The following is a 14,763-nucleotide window of genomic DNA, read 5'->3' as shown; positions in this document are numbered from 1 at the left end:
TTGTGGTAAAATAGGTGAGTAAAAAGTCCACCTATTATCCCAACACTTGCCCTCTTTACAGAAAACTGCTAACGTGAGCAATACTATACATGTAGTGTAACTCCAAAAGAAAAAAAAAGAAAGAATAACAAACAAAAAAAAAAACCAATGACCAGCTACCCGATACCTCTGGCAACTTAGAGCAATCAAGTCATGTGGGTTCAAGCAATTCTCCTGCCTCAGCCTCCCGAGTAGCTGGGACTATGGGCATGTGCCACCCTGCCCAGCTAATTTTTTTTTTTTGTATTTTTAGTAGGTACAGGGTTTCACCATGTTGGCCAGGATGGTCTTGATCTCCAGACCTCATGATCCGCCCGCCTCGGCCTCCCAAAGTGCTGGGATCACAGGCTTGAGCCACCGTGCCTGGCCACCTTTTTATTTATTTTTTCATGTATTTTGATAAGCAAAAGGTTTCAATGTTAATAAAATCAATTTATCATTTTAAAACACATTTTGTAGGTGTTATGCCTTCTTTAGGAACCATTTGCATGTTCCAAAGTCACAAATAATTTCTCCAATGTGTTCTTGTAGAAGACATTACAGTTTTAGCCCTCTGTTTAGGTTTATAATCCACTCAGTTAATTTTTGCCTTTAATGGAAGGTTGGTTTATTTTTTTAATATATGGAAATACAGTTCAGCACCATGTGGCAACTCTTTCTTTTACCCATAGATTTGTTTGGCGTCTTATCAAACATAAACATATATGTGTGTATGTCTAGTTCTGTAATGTCTATTATATGCTATTGATCTGTTTTTCTTTCCTTAGCCAATACTAGTGTCTCTTGATTAGTGTATATTTATATTAAAACTTGAGGTTCTATAAAACAAATCCTCTTGTTTCTTAGTCTTTATCAAAATTGTTCTGACTATTCTAGATCCTTTGCGTATACATATAAATCTTAGAATTCACTTGTCAATTTATTTTAAAAATTCTATCAGAATTGTAATTCAGCCTCTTTTGATATTTGCCAAGGAGTTATTTGCCAAAATATCTCTTTCCTTTCCTTCTACAGTTACACGCATGGTAGACTCAGAATTCTCCTAGTGGTCACTGAGGCTCTGTTCATTTTAGTTCAACCATTTGTGGTCCTCTCACCATTCTTCAGATTAGGTAATTTCTTTGGATAAGTTTTTGAGTTTACTCACGCATTCTGTTTCTGCCTGGTTTTGTTCGTTCTGAAAGGGCTTTGTGCAGATTTCTGTGTGTTTTTATACAGAACTTTTGTAGTTTTCAGTAACAGAGTTCATCTGAATAAAAGCTACGCCAACACAGAATAGCAAATGTCAATGTGGCTTTCTCTCTTTGTTTCTTTTTAATTTTCCGAACTTTTCTGGGTTTTCAGTGAAACAAGCAACTCTTCAGTGATTCTAAACAGGGCCATTTCAAGTAGGAACAGTAATTTGGGACATTTACCTAAAATCAGTTATGTATAATCAGGCGTAAAGATCAATTTCTTGTAAAGTGGTCCTGACTTCACTATAATTTGGTAATTGTTTAAAAATGAAATTCACTAATATAAATGAGGAAACCAGTAAATGGAGCACTGTCAAGAGGGTGAACTTAAGGGGAAAGAGAATTGAGTAGCATTTTTCATGTGTTTTTCTTAAGACTAAATGAACCAATTCATGTAAAATACTTGGTAAGATTTAATTAATTTTAGCTTTGGCTACTTTTGCTATTGTTTGGCATAACAACTTCTCATTTAATTTTTTTTCCACCATTTTGTGAATACAGTCAAATCCAATATCCTTTTTATGGCATTCAGGTGTTTATGTAATTGATGTCTACTTTTATAAGCATTTTTCAATATTTTCTTAACCAATCATTTGCTGTAATCAACTAGTCTTAGTGATTGTATTATGAACAGGCCATATATGTTCATATTTTCTCTGCTGTCACTCATATATTGTATCTTCTCTAGAATAAAGTCTCTCTTCTTTTCCTTCACTTCTGCAAAAATCCACTTCCTTTACTCCTCCTACTGATTTGCAAAGTTCCTGACAGCAAAGCCTGTGATCAATTCAGATTTACAGCCCTACTTTACAGCACATAGAAGGTATGGAATAAATGTTTGATAATGAGGAGAGTACGAGATGTGGGGATGTTCTTAATCTTAAAATAAGTTCAAAGTATTATTCTCTGCTGACAGACATATTTGAAAATAGGTATGGCACAATTTTTTTAGTCTGAAATCGCAGAGTTATATTTGAGTATTGTACACTCTTTTTTTTTTTTTTGAGACAGAGTCTCACTCTGTTGCCCAGGCTGGAGTGCAACGGCACTATCTTGGCTCACTGCAACCTCCACCTCCTGGGTTCAAGCAAGTCTCCTGCTTCAGCCTCCAGAGTAGCTGGGACTGCAGGCGCCCGCCACCACGCCCGGCTACTTTTTTGTATTTTTAGTAGAGATGGGGTTTCACCGTGTTAGCCAGGATGGTCTTGAACTCCTGACCTTGTGATCCTCCTGCCTCGGCCTCCCAAAGTGCTGGGATTACAGGCATGAGCCACCGCGTCTGGCCGAGTATTGTACACTCTTATTGCCATGTACAGAAAGAAAAGAATCACAGCTTTCTGTGATTTCACGGAGGTGTTTTATTAACACACAGAAAAAACTTTGAAAAATATACCGTTTCTTAAAAATGAAATGTATGATTTGCTACAAATGGCCATATGGAAAATGATACCTGCTTATTTTTGACTCAGAGTACATTCAGTTTTTATACTAACTGAAAATTATATGATTGCTTTCTTTGTTTTAAAAGTGAAAAAAAATGTAATCACTGCTTTTAGCCTTGTAATATTGAATGCATCAATTGGCCCCCCTTGAAGAATGTTGAATAGCTATCACTGGTGACAGATGTTCTATACATCGCAGTAATACTGCTTATGTAGTGATAATTTTGCATTTCTAATTTGTCATTTTTAGTGATTTAAAAGTCACTTGATGACTCCCTGAAAAATGACTGATGCTTTTCCTATATTAAGTAATTTCTGCTGGTAAAGTGTAAGTCTTTTAATAATTCCTTGAATTATGTTCGAGTCTGCATATTTTCATTCTTTGTTCAACTAAACAGGTGTGACAATTTATAGAATTCCATGCAGAAACATCTCTCTAATTACTCCATCTTGGTACTTAGAAATGTGTTTCATGGGGAAATGCCAGAAGCTTGTTTTTTAAATACAGGAACGTTTTGAACATATGACTTCAACTTTGTTTAGTACAAAAACTCGAACATTGAAAATCTAGAAAGTTGAATTTACAAGGCATTTTATCTTTTCTCTGCGGGTAACCTTATTATTGTATCTTGTCTGTGATCATCAGTGATAGTACAATTTCAGAAACCGGCTATAAAAGCACAATACCGTAATTATTAAAATGTCATCACCCTTTCAATAGATATCATACTTGATTTCCTAGAATGTTGATTTGATTCGTGTGATTAAAAATTTCAAATTTTTACAACCTACTTTATCATGTCCAGACTTACCTTAGTAACCCAATCAAATTCCTATTGTATAGGTTTAAAAGCAATTTTAGAAATGGCTTGTAATAAATGAATGTTTCCTGATTCAAGATAAAAATTTGGAAATGATTAATCCATTTTGAACTCAAATCATACCACAGATCAGAGGAATTTTCCATCAAGCTTAAAAGCAAATTTAAAAATAATCTGAGATAGTGAATTAAATTAAGATGTACATATAAACATCTTTTTATTTTTTTATTATGATTTTTTAGACGGAGTCTTGCTCTGTCACCAGGCTGGAGTGCAAAGGCACAGACTCAGCCCACTGCAACTTCTACCTCCTGGGTTCAAGCAGTTCTCCTGCCTCAGCCTCCTGAGTAGCTGGGACTACAGGTGTGGTAGGTGTGGTACCATGCCCAGCTAATTTGTATTTTTAGTAAGACGGGGTTTCACCATGTTGGCCAGGTTGGTCTCCATCTCTGGACCTTGTGATCTGCCCGCCTCGGCCTCCCTAAGTGCTGGGATTACAGGTGTGAGCCACTGCACCCAGCCATGAACATCTTAATGAGCAATCAATTTTGTAAATTTGGGGAAACATGTAACTTGTTTTTCTGTCCTTTATGCATTAGATTTTATTTGGTTGGTATTTGTTAGTCTACCTATGGTAGATCAACTCTGATGGCAGGGTATACTTGAAATTAGACCTTTTAAGGAACATCTTTAACAGAGTTTATTCTGTTTGATGAAACAGATGTCATGCATCACGGCAGATGAACCCACCATTTGGTGTTTAGGATCCAAATTTCACTTCAGGAGCAGGGTCGTAAACAACTGAAGCTTTTCTCCTTCAATCATGCCTGTTTGTTGGCAAGTTAGTTTTTTTAAACAAGAAAATAATCCTCATATCTTCTCCCTGACAAAGTTTTACTTAACTAATTGCTCTTAGGAAGTGTTATACTTGTATAATGAAGAATATCATTGATATAGTGAGAAATACAGAGCAAACATCATTTTTAGCTTACTGAAATCATGTAATCAGTTCTATTATATTCCTTAATTATTTATTATTTTCTGAGTCTAAGATTTTTAAAATGGAATAAATTAAATTACTCCATGAAGAGAAAGCTGGGAAAAGTGCTTTTGTGTGTGTGTGTGTGTGTGTGTGTACAAAAACTTATAAAATTAGTATATACTTAAGGTAAACAACATATGTCAGATGATTTTTATTTCAGTGATTTTAAAACAGTTATTGATCAATGGTGTTCTGATTAAATCTCAGCTGTTCATTTTAAAATAGTGCCTTCTCATCCTTTTCAGCATGTCTTCATAGAAAAGCAATTATCTGGTTATTATCGTTAACTAAATATAAAATTATGTTCAAATAAATATCCTTGACCACACAGAATTTTGTTAGTATAGTATTATGTGTAAATTTAGCTCTATAATTTTGAATTTTTAGTTTATTTTAAAATTTTGAAATATTATTAATAAACTCATTGTTCCACTGCGTATATGTAAAGATCAATAGCAGTAAGATTCAATATAACTATTATTGAATAAATGAAAAGCAGTAGCTCTTTTATCTCATCTAATGTAGTTTGTTTTTATAACCAAACACTAAGAACTACTTGTATATTTTTAGTGTTTTGAACTCTGCACAATGTTTTCGTACCAAAGTTGGCATTCAATGATTTTAACTATGAGAAAAGAAATACAGTAACAATTACATGCTATATATATTTCAGACTCTGCTTTTAGGTAGACAGTTGGACTAGGAGATGGTCACTTTTCCCAAAAGAGACACTGTGATTTTCTCAGTAAATTTATTTTGAATGCTGCTAAAACACTTCTGTCTGAAAAAATCTGACTTTCTTTCTTTCTTTTTTTCTTTTTTTTGAGATGGAGTCTCACTCTGTCGCCAGGCTGGAGTGCAGTGGCACAATCTTGGCTCACTGCAGCCTCCGCCTCCCAGGGTAAAGCGATTTTCCTGCCTCAGCCTCCCGAGTAGCTGGGACTACAGGCACCACCACCACGCCCAGCTAATTTGTATTTTTAGTAGAGACAGGGTTTCACCATGTTGGCCAGGATAGTCTTGATCGCTTGACTTCTGAAAAAATCTGACTTTTATCAGTAGCTGAAACTCTGGGAGTTGAGTCTATATTTCAAGCATATTTTGTTCTCTACGCCTTTGATCTATGTTCTTCTTATCCTCAGCCGAAATGCAAATCTCTGTTTTTGACATTCTGAGGAGCTCTCATTTCCTTCTTAACTTTTCCTCCTCTGCTGTTCACTTCCAGTTCTTTCAGCACTTTTAATCCTTAGTGCTCTTACATCTTCAGTACTCAAAGTTTTTACTGGTCATCTATTTCTGTGTAATACACTAACCCTCAATTAAGTGGCTTAAAACAATGACAACATTTATTTTCATAAAGCAGCAATTTTATTTTGATTTTGCTCTGATCATTGTCATTGGGGGGTATTGCAAAGACTGGTTGCTAGAATTGTCTAAAGAGTGCTTCCTCACAAATCTGGAAGTTGATGCCAGCCATTGGCTTAGATGTTAGCTGATGCTGTCTGTTGGAAGACTCACATGCTGACTTTCTACATGGCATTGGCTTCCTTATCCCTGGTACTGAATTCCTCAACAAGCTTCAATAGAGACAGTGAGCTGTATTAACTTTCAGGACTTATCCTCAGAAATCATACACTGTCATTCTCTGTATATTCTATTTGTTGAGGATTTTATAGAAGCCCATTCAGGATAAAGGGATGGAGAAAGGTCTGGAAGACGAATTTTGGTTGGAAATTTTGTTGAAGCAATTTTTTATAGTCTACCACAGTGCACGTTCTTTTTTCTCTTTCTGCAGCTTGCTATAGAATCATAGAAAGCTAGAAAGAATGCAGTTCTACCATGGACCATTCACCGTGTGGGTCATTATTACTTCCTCTGAGCTAACAATTGCATTTATGAAACTATTGCTTTAGACATATTATTAAAAGTCTGTTCCTTCTTTGAGCTCCATGTCACCTTGTGTCAGCTTTGCTACTACATTAGCTTTGTCATTTACTGTCTTCTTGGTTCCTTGTCATTAATTGACGGATACATCTACTTGATAGTCTTTAAGGATGACTGCTCCAAGGTATAGCCGACTCTCTGGCCAGCCCATCTACCCATCCACCTAACTATTCACCCATCCACCCACCCATCTACACACCGCCCACCCATCTACCCATCCAACTACCCATCTACCCATCTAGCCATCTACCCATTCACCCACCCATCTACCCATCCACCTACCCACCAACCCATCCACTCATCCACCTACCCATTTACCCATCTACCTAGCCAGGTTCCCATCCACCTACCTATCCACCCATCCACCAATCTACCCATCCACCTGCCCATCCACTCATCCACCATCCACCTGCCTATCTATCTATCTATCTTTCTTTCTATCTATCTGTCTGTCTATCTATCTATCTATCTATCTATCTATCTATCTATCTATCTATCTATCATTTATCTGTTGGTGCCTTAAGCAGTTATGTTTGTAGCTGCAGGAAACCATCCTCAGACTCCTTCCTGGGGACCAAGACAGCCACCGACGGAGCTCTGCCCAGAGTTGTGGACAAGCACCAAGCTTTTCTCTTGGTTAGCTCCCCCACATCAGTGCCTGAACCAGTGACCCCGGCTTCCCTTGTTTAAAGGAGCCAACCTCCTCTAAACAGACGAACAGCAGCAGCAAAGAGGAGTGAACACCCCTCTGTCACTCAGCAGCCCTGAGTGGCTGTGACAGGCTGGGCTCCAGACTTACCGGGCGCTTGGTGAGGTCCCAGTTGTGAATGACCCTGTCCAGAATCACTGAGGCATCGTCTTGGTGGCAGATGTCACAGTAATAGAGGCCAGAGAAGGCACAGAGCTCGGGTCGTACAAAGGAGAAGCCGATCTGCCAGAAGCAGCCTGGGGAGATGGGTAGAGAGTGAGTGGTGTGGCCAGAGTCAGCTCCTAGTAACTTGGGAGCTGCTGTGGTAGGAAGGATCTGCTAATTTTTTTTAAAGGTAGGCACAAAGACAAGAATAACCACCACTCATATTTCCACCACTCAGAACTCCCCCTACTAATTGATCTTTACAACAACACACTGTAAGAACTATCATTATTTTACAGCTGAAGAAATGGATGCTCAGAGAGGTTAGGAAATCTATCTGGTCACATAGTGATGAAGTGGCATGGCTGCATTCAGATCTGGGTTTGCCTGGTTCCTTGGTTTGCCTGCTTCCTGGGGAAGGCACACATGCTTGGTCTAATGCCCCCAGGCAGCCCCCGCACAGGAGCATAAGAGCTTCTGGGTGGTACACCAGAGGCAGATGGGTAGGTGACCAGGAGAGTCCCAGGTGAGTCCCATCTGCAGGGACCAGGCCTTTCAGAAGGCAGCTCTGAAGTCCTGTTTTCCATTGCTAAAGGGGCAAGGTGTTCCCACAAGTACTATGAAACCTCATTGCAGAATGTCATCATAATTGTGCTCATTCAGGGAAGCATTTCCAGAAAAGTACTATATTGTCTCAAAACTGCCTACAGAGGACAAAAATACTGTTTCACCTGTCAAATAGGAAAATATTTTCCTGAAAACTACTCTATGCAAGTGATGATTATAGAGAGCTCTTGATTCCACCTGTAGCTCAGATCTAATCCAACCCCATGAAGCCCCAGGTGTTTTAAATGGTCCTTCCAAAGGTCTTTACCCTCAGTAGTTGGTTTATGTAACAGCTCTGCGGGGCTTGTTCAGATCTGCTATTTGTTTTGTTTTTTGTTTGTTTGTTTTGAGATCGAGTCTCCCTTTGTCGCGGCTCACTGCAAGCTCCGCCTCCCAGGTTCAAGTGATTCTCTTATCTCATCCACCCGAGTAGCTGGGATTACAGGCACCTGCCACGCCCAGCTGATTTTTGTATTTTTATGTTGGCCAGGCTGGAGGATCTGCTGTTTGTTTAATGTCCTCCAGTGTTTCCTTTTTTTTTTTTTTTTTTTGAGACGGAGTCTCGGTCTGTCACCCAGGTTGGAGTGCAGTGGCCGGATCTCGGCTCACTGCAAGCTCCGCCTCCCAGGTTCAGGCCATTCTCTTGCCTCAGCCTCCCGAGTAGCTGGGACTACAGGCACCCGCCACCTCGCCCGGCTAGTTTTTTGTATTTCTTAGTAGAGACGGGGTTTCACTGTGTTAGCCAGGATGGTCTTGATCTCCTGACCTCGTGATCCACCCGTCTCGGCCTCCCAAAGTGCTGGGATTACAGGCTTGAGCCACCGCGCCCGGCCTTTTTTTTTTTTTTTTTTTTTTTTTTTTTTTGAGACAGAGTCTTGTTCTGTCACCCAGGCTGGAGTACAGTAGTATGATCTCAGCTTGCCGCAACCTCTGACTCTTGGGCTCAAGTACCTCGGCTTCCCCAGGAGCTGGGATTACAGACGTGCACCACCACACCCAGCTGATTATTGTGTTTCCAGTAGAGATAGGGTTTCGCCATGTTGGCTGGTTCCAGAGCCTGCGTTCTGCTCCATTACCCCTTGCTGCCTGTGTCTAGTGTCCCTGCTGCTGGCTCAGCAATGCCAGCCTCCTCTCCATCCACCCCTCCACTCGGGCCCCAGAATGGAAGCAGCAGAGTAGGGGCTATGGCGAGCAACGAAGTGGCTGGGGGACAGGGGCTGGGGTCAGGGCTGGCCATAGGGAGTGGACAGGAAGCCGGCAGGGGGCAGGGCAGTCTGCACAGTGTCTGATGCCTCAGGACTGTGGGGCAAGGCTGGCTTCAGTCCCCCATGGTTGGATAGTTCTTACAGTGTAGAGGTGTCTCCACAGCGGGGGCCCGTGGGAGCAGCCAGTGGGTGTGTCCTGGGCAAAAAGCAAAGGCCCTGACTCAAGTCCTGAACACGTGCCCTGTCTCCCCCAGGGGCAGGCAGAAGGGTCCCTGGACCTTGGGACCAGAGGGCGGGCTCTGCTGCTCACTAGTTGCCTTACCCTGACCTTCACCTAATTTCTTCAAGCTTCCGTTTCAGTGTCTGTAAAATTCAGCTACTACCAGCTATTTTGTGGGGTTATTACAAAGCTTAAATGAGGAAAGGTTCTGCAAGTACCCTGCGAATTATGAAATACAACGCAGATGCCAGTGGTTGGTGTCTGCCACTGAGCCGTGCCTGCTGGGTAGAAAGAAAACCCAAACCCCCTTGTCTCTAAAAACAAAAACAAAAAATAAAAACAAAAACAAAACCCCACAGAACTCCAGACCTACTCATCAGAGTAGCTCACGAGAGGAAACTATGGCGTGAGACCACCACTTCTGCTGTCCTTCCCAGCTTCTCCTCCACCTCCCCTTTTCCCTAGTTTATAAGACAGGAGAGAAGGGGGAAAGCCAAAAGTTGGAAAGAAACAAAAGTAAGATAAATAGCTAGACGAACTTGGCGCCACCACCTGGCTCTGGTGGTTAAAATAATAATGATATTAACCCCTGACCAAAACTACTAGTGTTATCTGTAAATTCCAGACATTGTATGAGAAAGCACTGTAAAACTTTTTGTTCTGTTAGTTGATGTATGTAGCCCCCAGTTAAGGTCCTCATGCTTACTTGACTTATGACCTTTTCACGTGGACCCCTTAGAGTTGTAAGCCCTTAAAAGGGCTAGGAATTTCTTTTTTCGGGAGCTCGGCTCTTAAGACGTGAGTCTGCCGACGCTCCCGGCTGAATAAAAAAAACCTCTTCCTTCTTTAATCCGGTGTCTGAGGAGTTTTGTCTGCCGCTCGTCCTGCTACAAAACCAGTTTTCCAACTTTGCTTTGTAGAACTGAATGGCTCTAGAACTGAATGGAGCTTGGTGAATAGTCAAGAAACTATACAGTCAGGTTCCTTGCAGAACTGCTTTTTCTGAGCTCAGACACGAGGTCATGCTGCTGGCCTTCATCATAGTAATGCTACCTGGAGCAGCCCCGTTAAACCTCCCTGGAGCTGTTTTGCAGGGTACCTGCCCTGTCCTTCTAGATCCCATGTTCATGGAGCTACACACAAGAAATTTAAGAGCGAAGGGTTAGGAAAAAGCTTTGATTCCCTCAACATCTGGGTGGGTTTTATTAATTTTTCAACAACAAAGAGACATGCACCTGATAGCCCTTCTCTTTTCACCTTACCTAGCAGGAAAGTCAGAGCTAAATTTTCTTCAGCAACCACCACCTTAGCACCTGTACAGCATCTGCCCCCTAATTCCTCTCCGTCTTGAGTCCCGTCTCTAACTTGCTTTTCATGATCCTGGCTTTTCAGTGAATTTGCCAGTTCACCACGTGTGTTTCTGTTGTGATCTGCCTCAAACCTTCTAGGGACTGAGGTCAGGGTAAGAGTAGTTTAAAAACAAGACAACATGTGGACAGTGAAGGGTGTGGCATTGGGCGTACCCTTCCTGCAGGGGTAACCTGGTAGTCTTGCCCACTGCCCCGGTTTATTCACTGGGGATGCGGTCCAGTCGGAAATGGGGCTCTGGCTCGGGGCCGGGAAGGGGATCTGGGGAGAAAGAGGTTTCCCAACCAGGCCTGTCACAGTAAGCAGCCAAGGACACGGAGCCTCCTGTATCTCTCAGGCTGGGACGAGGGCTGCCATTTTAGGCATGAGAATTTCTTCTCCCAGAGGCCCTACTCCTCACCACCCTCCAGGGCAAGGATTATTATTAACTCAACTCCTGGAGAGGGAACTGCAGAATCTGTGATGCTAGAAGCACAGGATAGATCCCCTCGGGGGCCCAGCGTTGGCCTTGAGCCCTGAGAATGGTAGCCCCATTTCTTCCCAGGTCCTCCTTCTTGGGGCTTGCTTACAGTAAGGGTCCCAGAGCACTGCCAACAACTGCACCAGTATCACCTCTCTGGCTCTGGATTCCTACCTCTATTAATACAGCCAAAAGCTGCACTCAGTGTTGGCTCATAGAGAATTAAGGGTCAAACCCTGCCAGGTCATTTCCAGGTCAATAGTCGTCAGAGGGCCGGCAGGCATCACTAAGCCCCTTCCCTCCTTCTCCCCACCCCCGCCACTCACTTCCAGCACATTCTTCCTACTGGATTTGTCTTTGGGGGCCCGAGAGAGTGGCCCCCCTCAGCTCCACTGTGTACTCGGGGGTGGGAAACTTGGAAGGCTGCCTCTGTGGGAGAGAGAGGAAGGTCACAGGCAGCCCTCAGCCCAGATGTGTCTGCTGTGGCACTCTGGCTTTAGGAATAGGATGGGGTCACTGGCGTGGCCAGGAAACAACTCTGGGGGAAGGAGCCCCGAGGGTTCCTCAACCCAGAGACCCTGATCTGTGAGGGCCAGAGGGAGGGGGCATTAGCCAGAGCAGTCCCTCCCTCATCTCAGCATGGTTGGAGAGGGGGCAGCGACCCTCGCCATTAGAGGGAGAGTGGGTTAGGGAGTCAGATAAACTGGGTTCAGAGCTTGACTGTACAAGTTGGGTGACCCTAGCCAAATCCCTTCATCTCCCTGAGCCTCAGTTTCCCCATCTGTAAAATGAAGATAGCCCCTCAGGTAAGTGAGCGGGTCATGTGGCACCTGACCGGGCAGTGCTCACTGAGCAGCCATTCCTTCCCACCCCCAATGCCTGGTGCTACCCCCAGATCTGCAGACAGGACCTGAAGTTTCTGACGCAGATCTGGGCCCAGCCCCTCATCAACCTGCAGATGGTGAACGCGTCTCTGTATGAGCATGTGGAGCGGATGCACCTCATCAGGAGGAGTTGGGAGCAGCTGAAGCTCCTGGGGGATTACCTGGGCCTGTGCCGGAGCGGCGCCCTGAAGGAGCTCTGCAAGAGGTGAGCAGCCTCTACGTGCATGCACACGAACACACACACACGCACATGTACACACAGACACACATGTACACACACCCACACACATAAATGTACACACAAATGCACAGACATGCACACACATGCACATGCGCACAAATGCACACACATACAGGCACTCGTGCACACGCACACACACACGGGCAGTGCCCAGGGCAAGGTGTCCACCTGGAGGAAACCTGGGCAGAGATCTTCCCATTGGGCCTGGGAAATGATCACATTTTTTGTGGATGATTTTGTTGGGGTTTTGTTCATGTATCTATGTGCTCATTCAAAAACATGGACTGAGAACATACTAAGCTCTGCACACCTGGCAAGGCGTGTGGGCTGCAGCACTAAGCAGGCCAGAACCAGGGCTGACCCTCCAGAAGCCTCTGAACTGGCAGGGAAGACAGGTGGAAAAGCCAGAACTCCATCCGGGGCTGAGGGTGAGAGGGAGACAGGTGGGAAAGCCAGAACTCCATCCGGGGCTGAGGGTGAGAGGGAGACAGGTGGGAAAGCCAGAACTCCATCCGGGGCTGAGGGTGAGAGGGAGACAGGTGGGAAAGCCAGAACTCCATCCGGGGCTGAGGGTGAGAGGGAGACAGGTGGGAAAGCCAGAACTCCATCCGGGGCTGAGGGTGAGAGGGAGACAGGTGGGAAAGCCAGAACTCCATCCGGGGCTGAGGGTGAGAGGGAGACAGGTGGGAAAGCCAGAACTCCATCCGGGGCTGAGGGTGAGAGGGAGACAGGTGGGAAAGCCAGAACTCCATCCGGGGCTGAGGGTGAGAGGGAGACAGGTGGGAAAGCCAGAACTCCATCCGGGGCTGAGGGTGAGAGGGAGACAGGTGGGAAAGCCAGAACTCCATCCAGGGGTGAGGGTGAGAGGGAGACAGGTGGGAAAGCCAGAACTCCATCCGGGGCTGAGGGTGAGAGGCAGGCGGGACGTCCTGGAGGCACAGAGGCTTGACATCCAGCCCAGATCAGAGGAGGACAAAGCAGGAAGGACTTCCTGGAAGAAGTGACTTCTAAGGTGAGACCTGAAAAATGAAGAATTAGAAAGGGGAAGCAAAGGGGGAAAGAGCATTCCAGACAGAAGGAACAGCACACACAGGCCATGAGCGAAGGCACCGGTGGAAAGCCCAGGGAGAACTTTGGCGACAGTGTGGAGGAAAGCGGGGAGTGTGGCGAGAGGCAGGCAAGGGCCAGATGTTCCTGCCTCTTCCCTGTCCAGCTCGTCGTCTGGCCCATGGCAGCCTCCCGCCTGAAATTCTCCAAAGAGGACACGATCGGGGCGAGGCCCTCAGGATGCCCTTCCAGAAGCTTCTCTTTTTTTTTTTTTTTTTTTTTTTGAGATGGAGTCTTGCTCTGTAGCCCAGGCTGGAGTGCAGTGGCCGGATCTCAGCTCACTGCAAGCTCCGCCTCCCGGGTTCACGCCATTCTCCTGCCTCAGCCTCCCGAGTAGCTGGGACTACAGGCGCCCGCCACCTCGCCCGGCTGGTTTTTTTGTATTTTGTAGTAGAGACGGGGTTTCACCGTGTTAGCCAGGATGGTCTCGATCTCCTGACCTCGTGATCCGCCCGTCTCGGCCTCCCAAAGTGCTGGGATTACAGGCTTGAGCCACCACGCCCGGCCCCAGAAGCTTCTCTTACCCAGGGCCTCCGGCCTTTGGTGCTCAGGAATGGGATGTGATGCCGGGCTTCAACAGGGACTCAGGCCTCTCCGTGCCTGTCATAAATGCTTCTTAGTCCTCAGGTCACAGCCCAGGCCGCAGTCTTCCCAGGGCTGTGCTCTCCCGGCACCCTCAGGAGGGCAGACCTCAGCGGATGCCTGCTGGTGCCTAGTGCCCAGCATGGGCTTCGAGTCCGCCTCTTCTGGGTTTCTGGGGGCAGGGACCAGCTCACAAGCCCCTCCAGGTTCCTCCGTCTGGCCTTCCCTCGCCACAGGGCCGGCCTAGAGAGCGCCTGTCTGAAGACTGCCTCTTCCATCCTGGCTGCAGTGCTCCCAGCGCCGGGCCTCCTCAGGACCAGGGTGTGCCCCGAGCAGGTCCCCAGGGGCTCTCAAGGGGTGCTGCAGGGGGCTGTCCCCTAGGCAAAGAGGAGAATCTGGCCCCACAGCTGCCAGCTGAGCCTTGGTCTCCTCTGCAGGGCCTGAAAGAACAGAAAGCCCTCCGGAGACCACCATGTGGGACCCTAGACCCTAGAAGGCTTCACCCCTGGAGGCTCTGCCCATCCCAAGCATCTGCGGGTGACTGGGTCTCCACCTCTTGGCAAGCGCTGACTCTCCCTACCTCTGAGAGTCCAGAGAGACTGTCCTCCTGCCCACCTAACCAGGTGCTGAAATCTCTGGGGTCGGGTAGGGCCTCATCACCCTCCTTGGTCAAGGAGCCAAGTACCTGCACAGGCCTGCAGACCTGTGTAGACC

General features: G+C 45.5%; 1 protein-coding gene and 1 long non-coding RNA gene across 8 annotated transcripts in view; both read left to right on the top strand.

Annotated features, from left to right (window-relative positions):
* The window catches only part of LOC135967743 (putative pleckstrin homology domain-containing family M member 1P), a 29,601-nt gene that overhangs the window by 8,992 nt on the left and 5,846 nt on the right, over nucleotides 1-14,763 (top strand). For 4 of the 6 annotated variants that reach the window (XR_012426025.1, XR_012426024.1, XM_074020138.1 and 1 more), the window contains exon 2: nucleotides 12,131-12,324. Coding sequence is in view for 3 of the 6 variants with exons in the window: in XM_074020138.1 (XP_073876239.1) it covers nucleotides 12,131-12,324 (194 nt within the window). In the remaining 3 variants the exon portion in view is untranslated. The remainder of the gene's footprint in view (nucleotides 1-12,130; nucleotides 12,325-14,763) is intronic. The other 2 variants (XR_012426026.1, XM_074020136.1) reach the window with 1 other exon arrangement.
* On the top strand, nucleotides 1,052-6,523 carry LOC141406918 (uncharacterized). Of its 2 annotated transcripts, XR_012426027.1 has the most exons (3): nucleotides 1,052-1,151; nucleotides 1,963-2,097; nucleotides 3,780-4,909. It is a non-coding gene; the product is annotated as an uncharacterized lncRNA (long non-coding RNA). The 2 variants fall into 2 exon arrangements; XR_012426028.1 differs by lacking the exons at nucleotides 1,052-1,151; nucleotides 3,780-4,909 and adding an exon at nucleotides 6,375-6,523 and having other exon boundaries at nucleotides 1,964-2,097.

Source organism: Macaca fascicularis, chromosome 16 (genome assembly GCF_037993035.2).
Source record: "Macaca fascicularis isolate 582-1 chromosome 16, T2T-MFA8v1.1".
Taxonomy (NCBI): domain Eukaryota; kingdom Metazoa; phylum Chordata; class Mammalia; order Primates; family Cercopithecidae; genus Macaca; species Macaca fascicularis.
The sequence above is the reverse complement of the archived record's forward strand: the minus strand, read 5'-3'. Positions and strand labels throughout refer to the sequence as shown.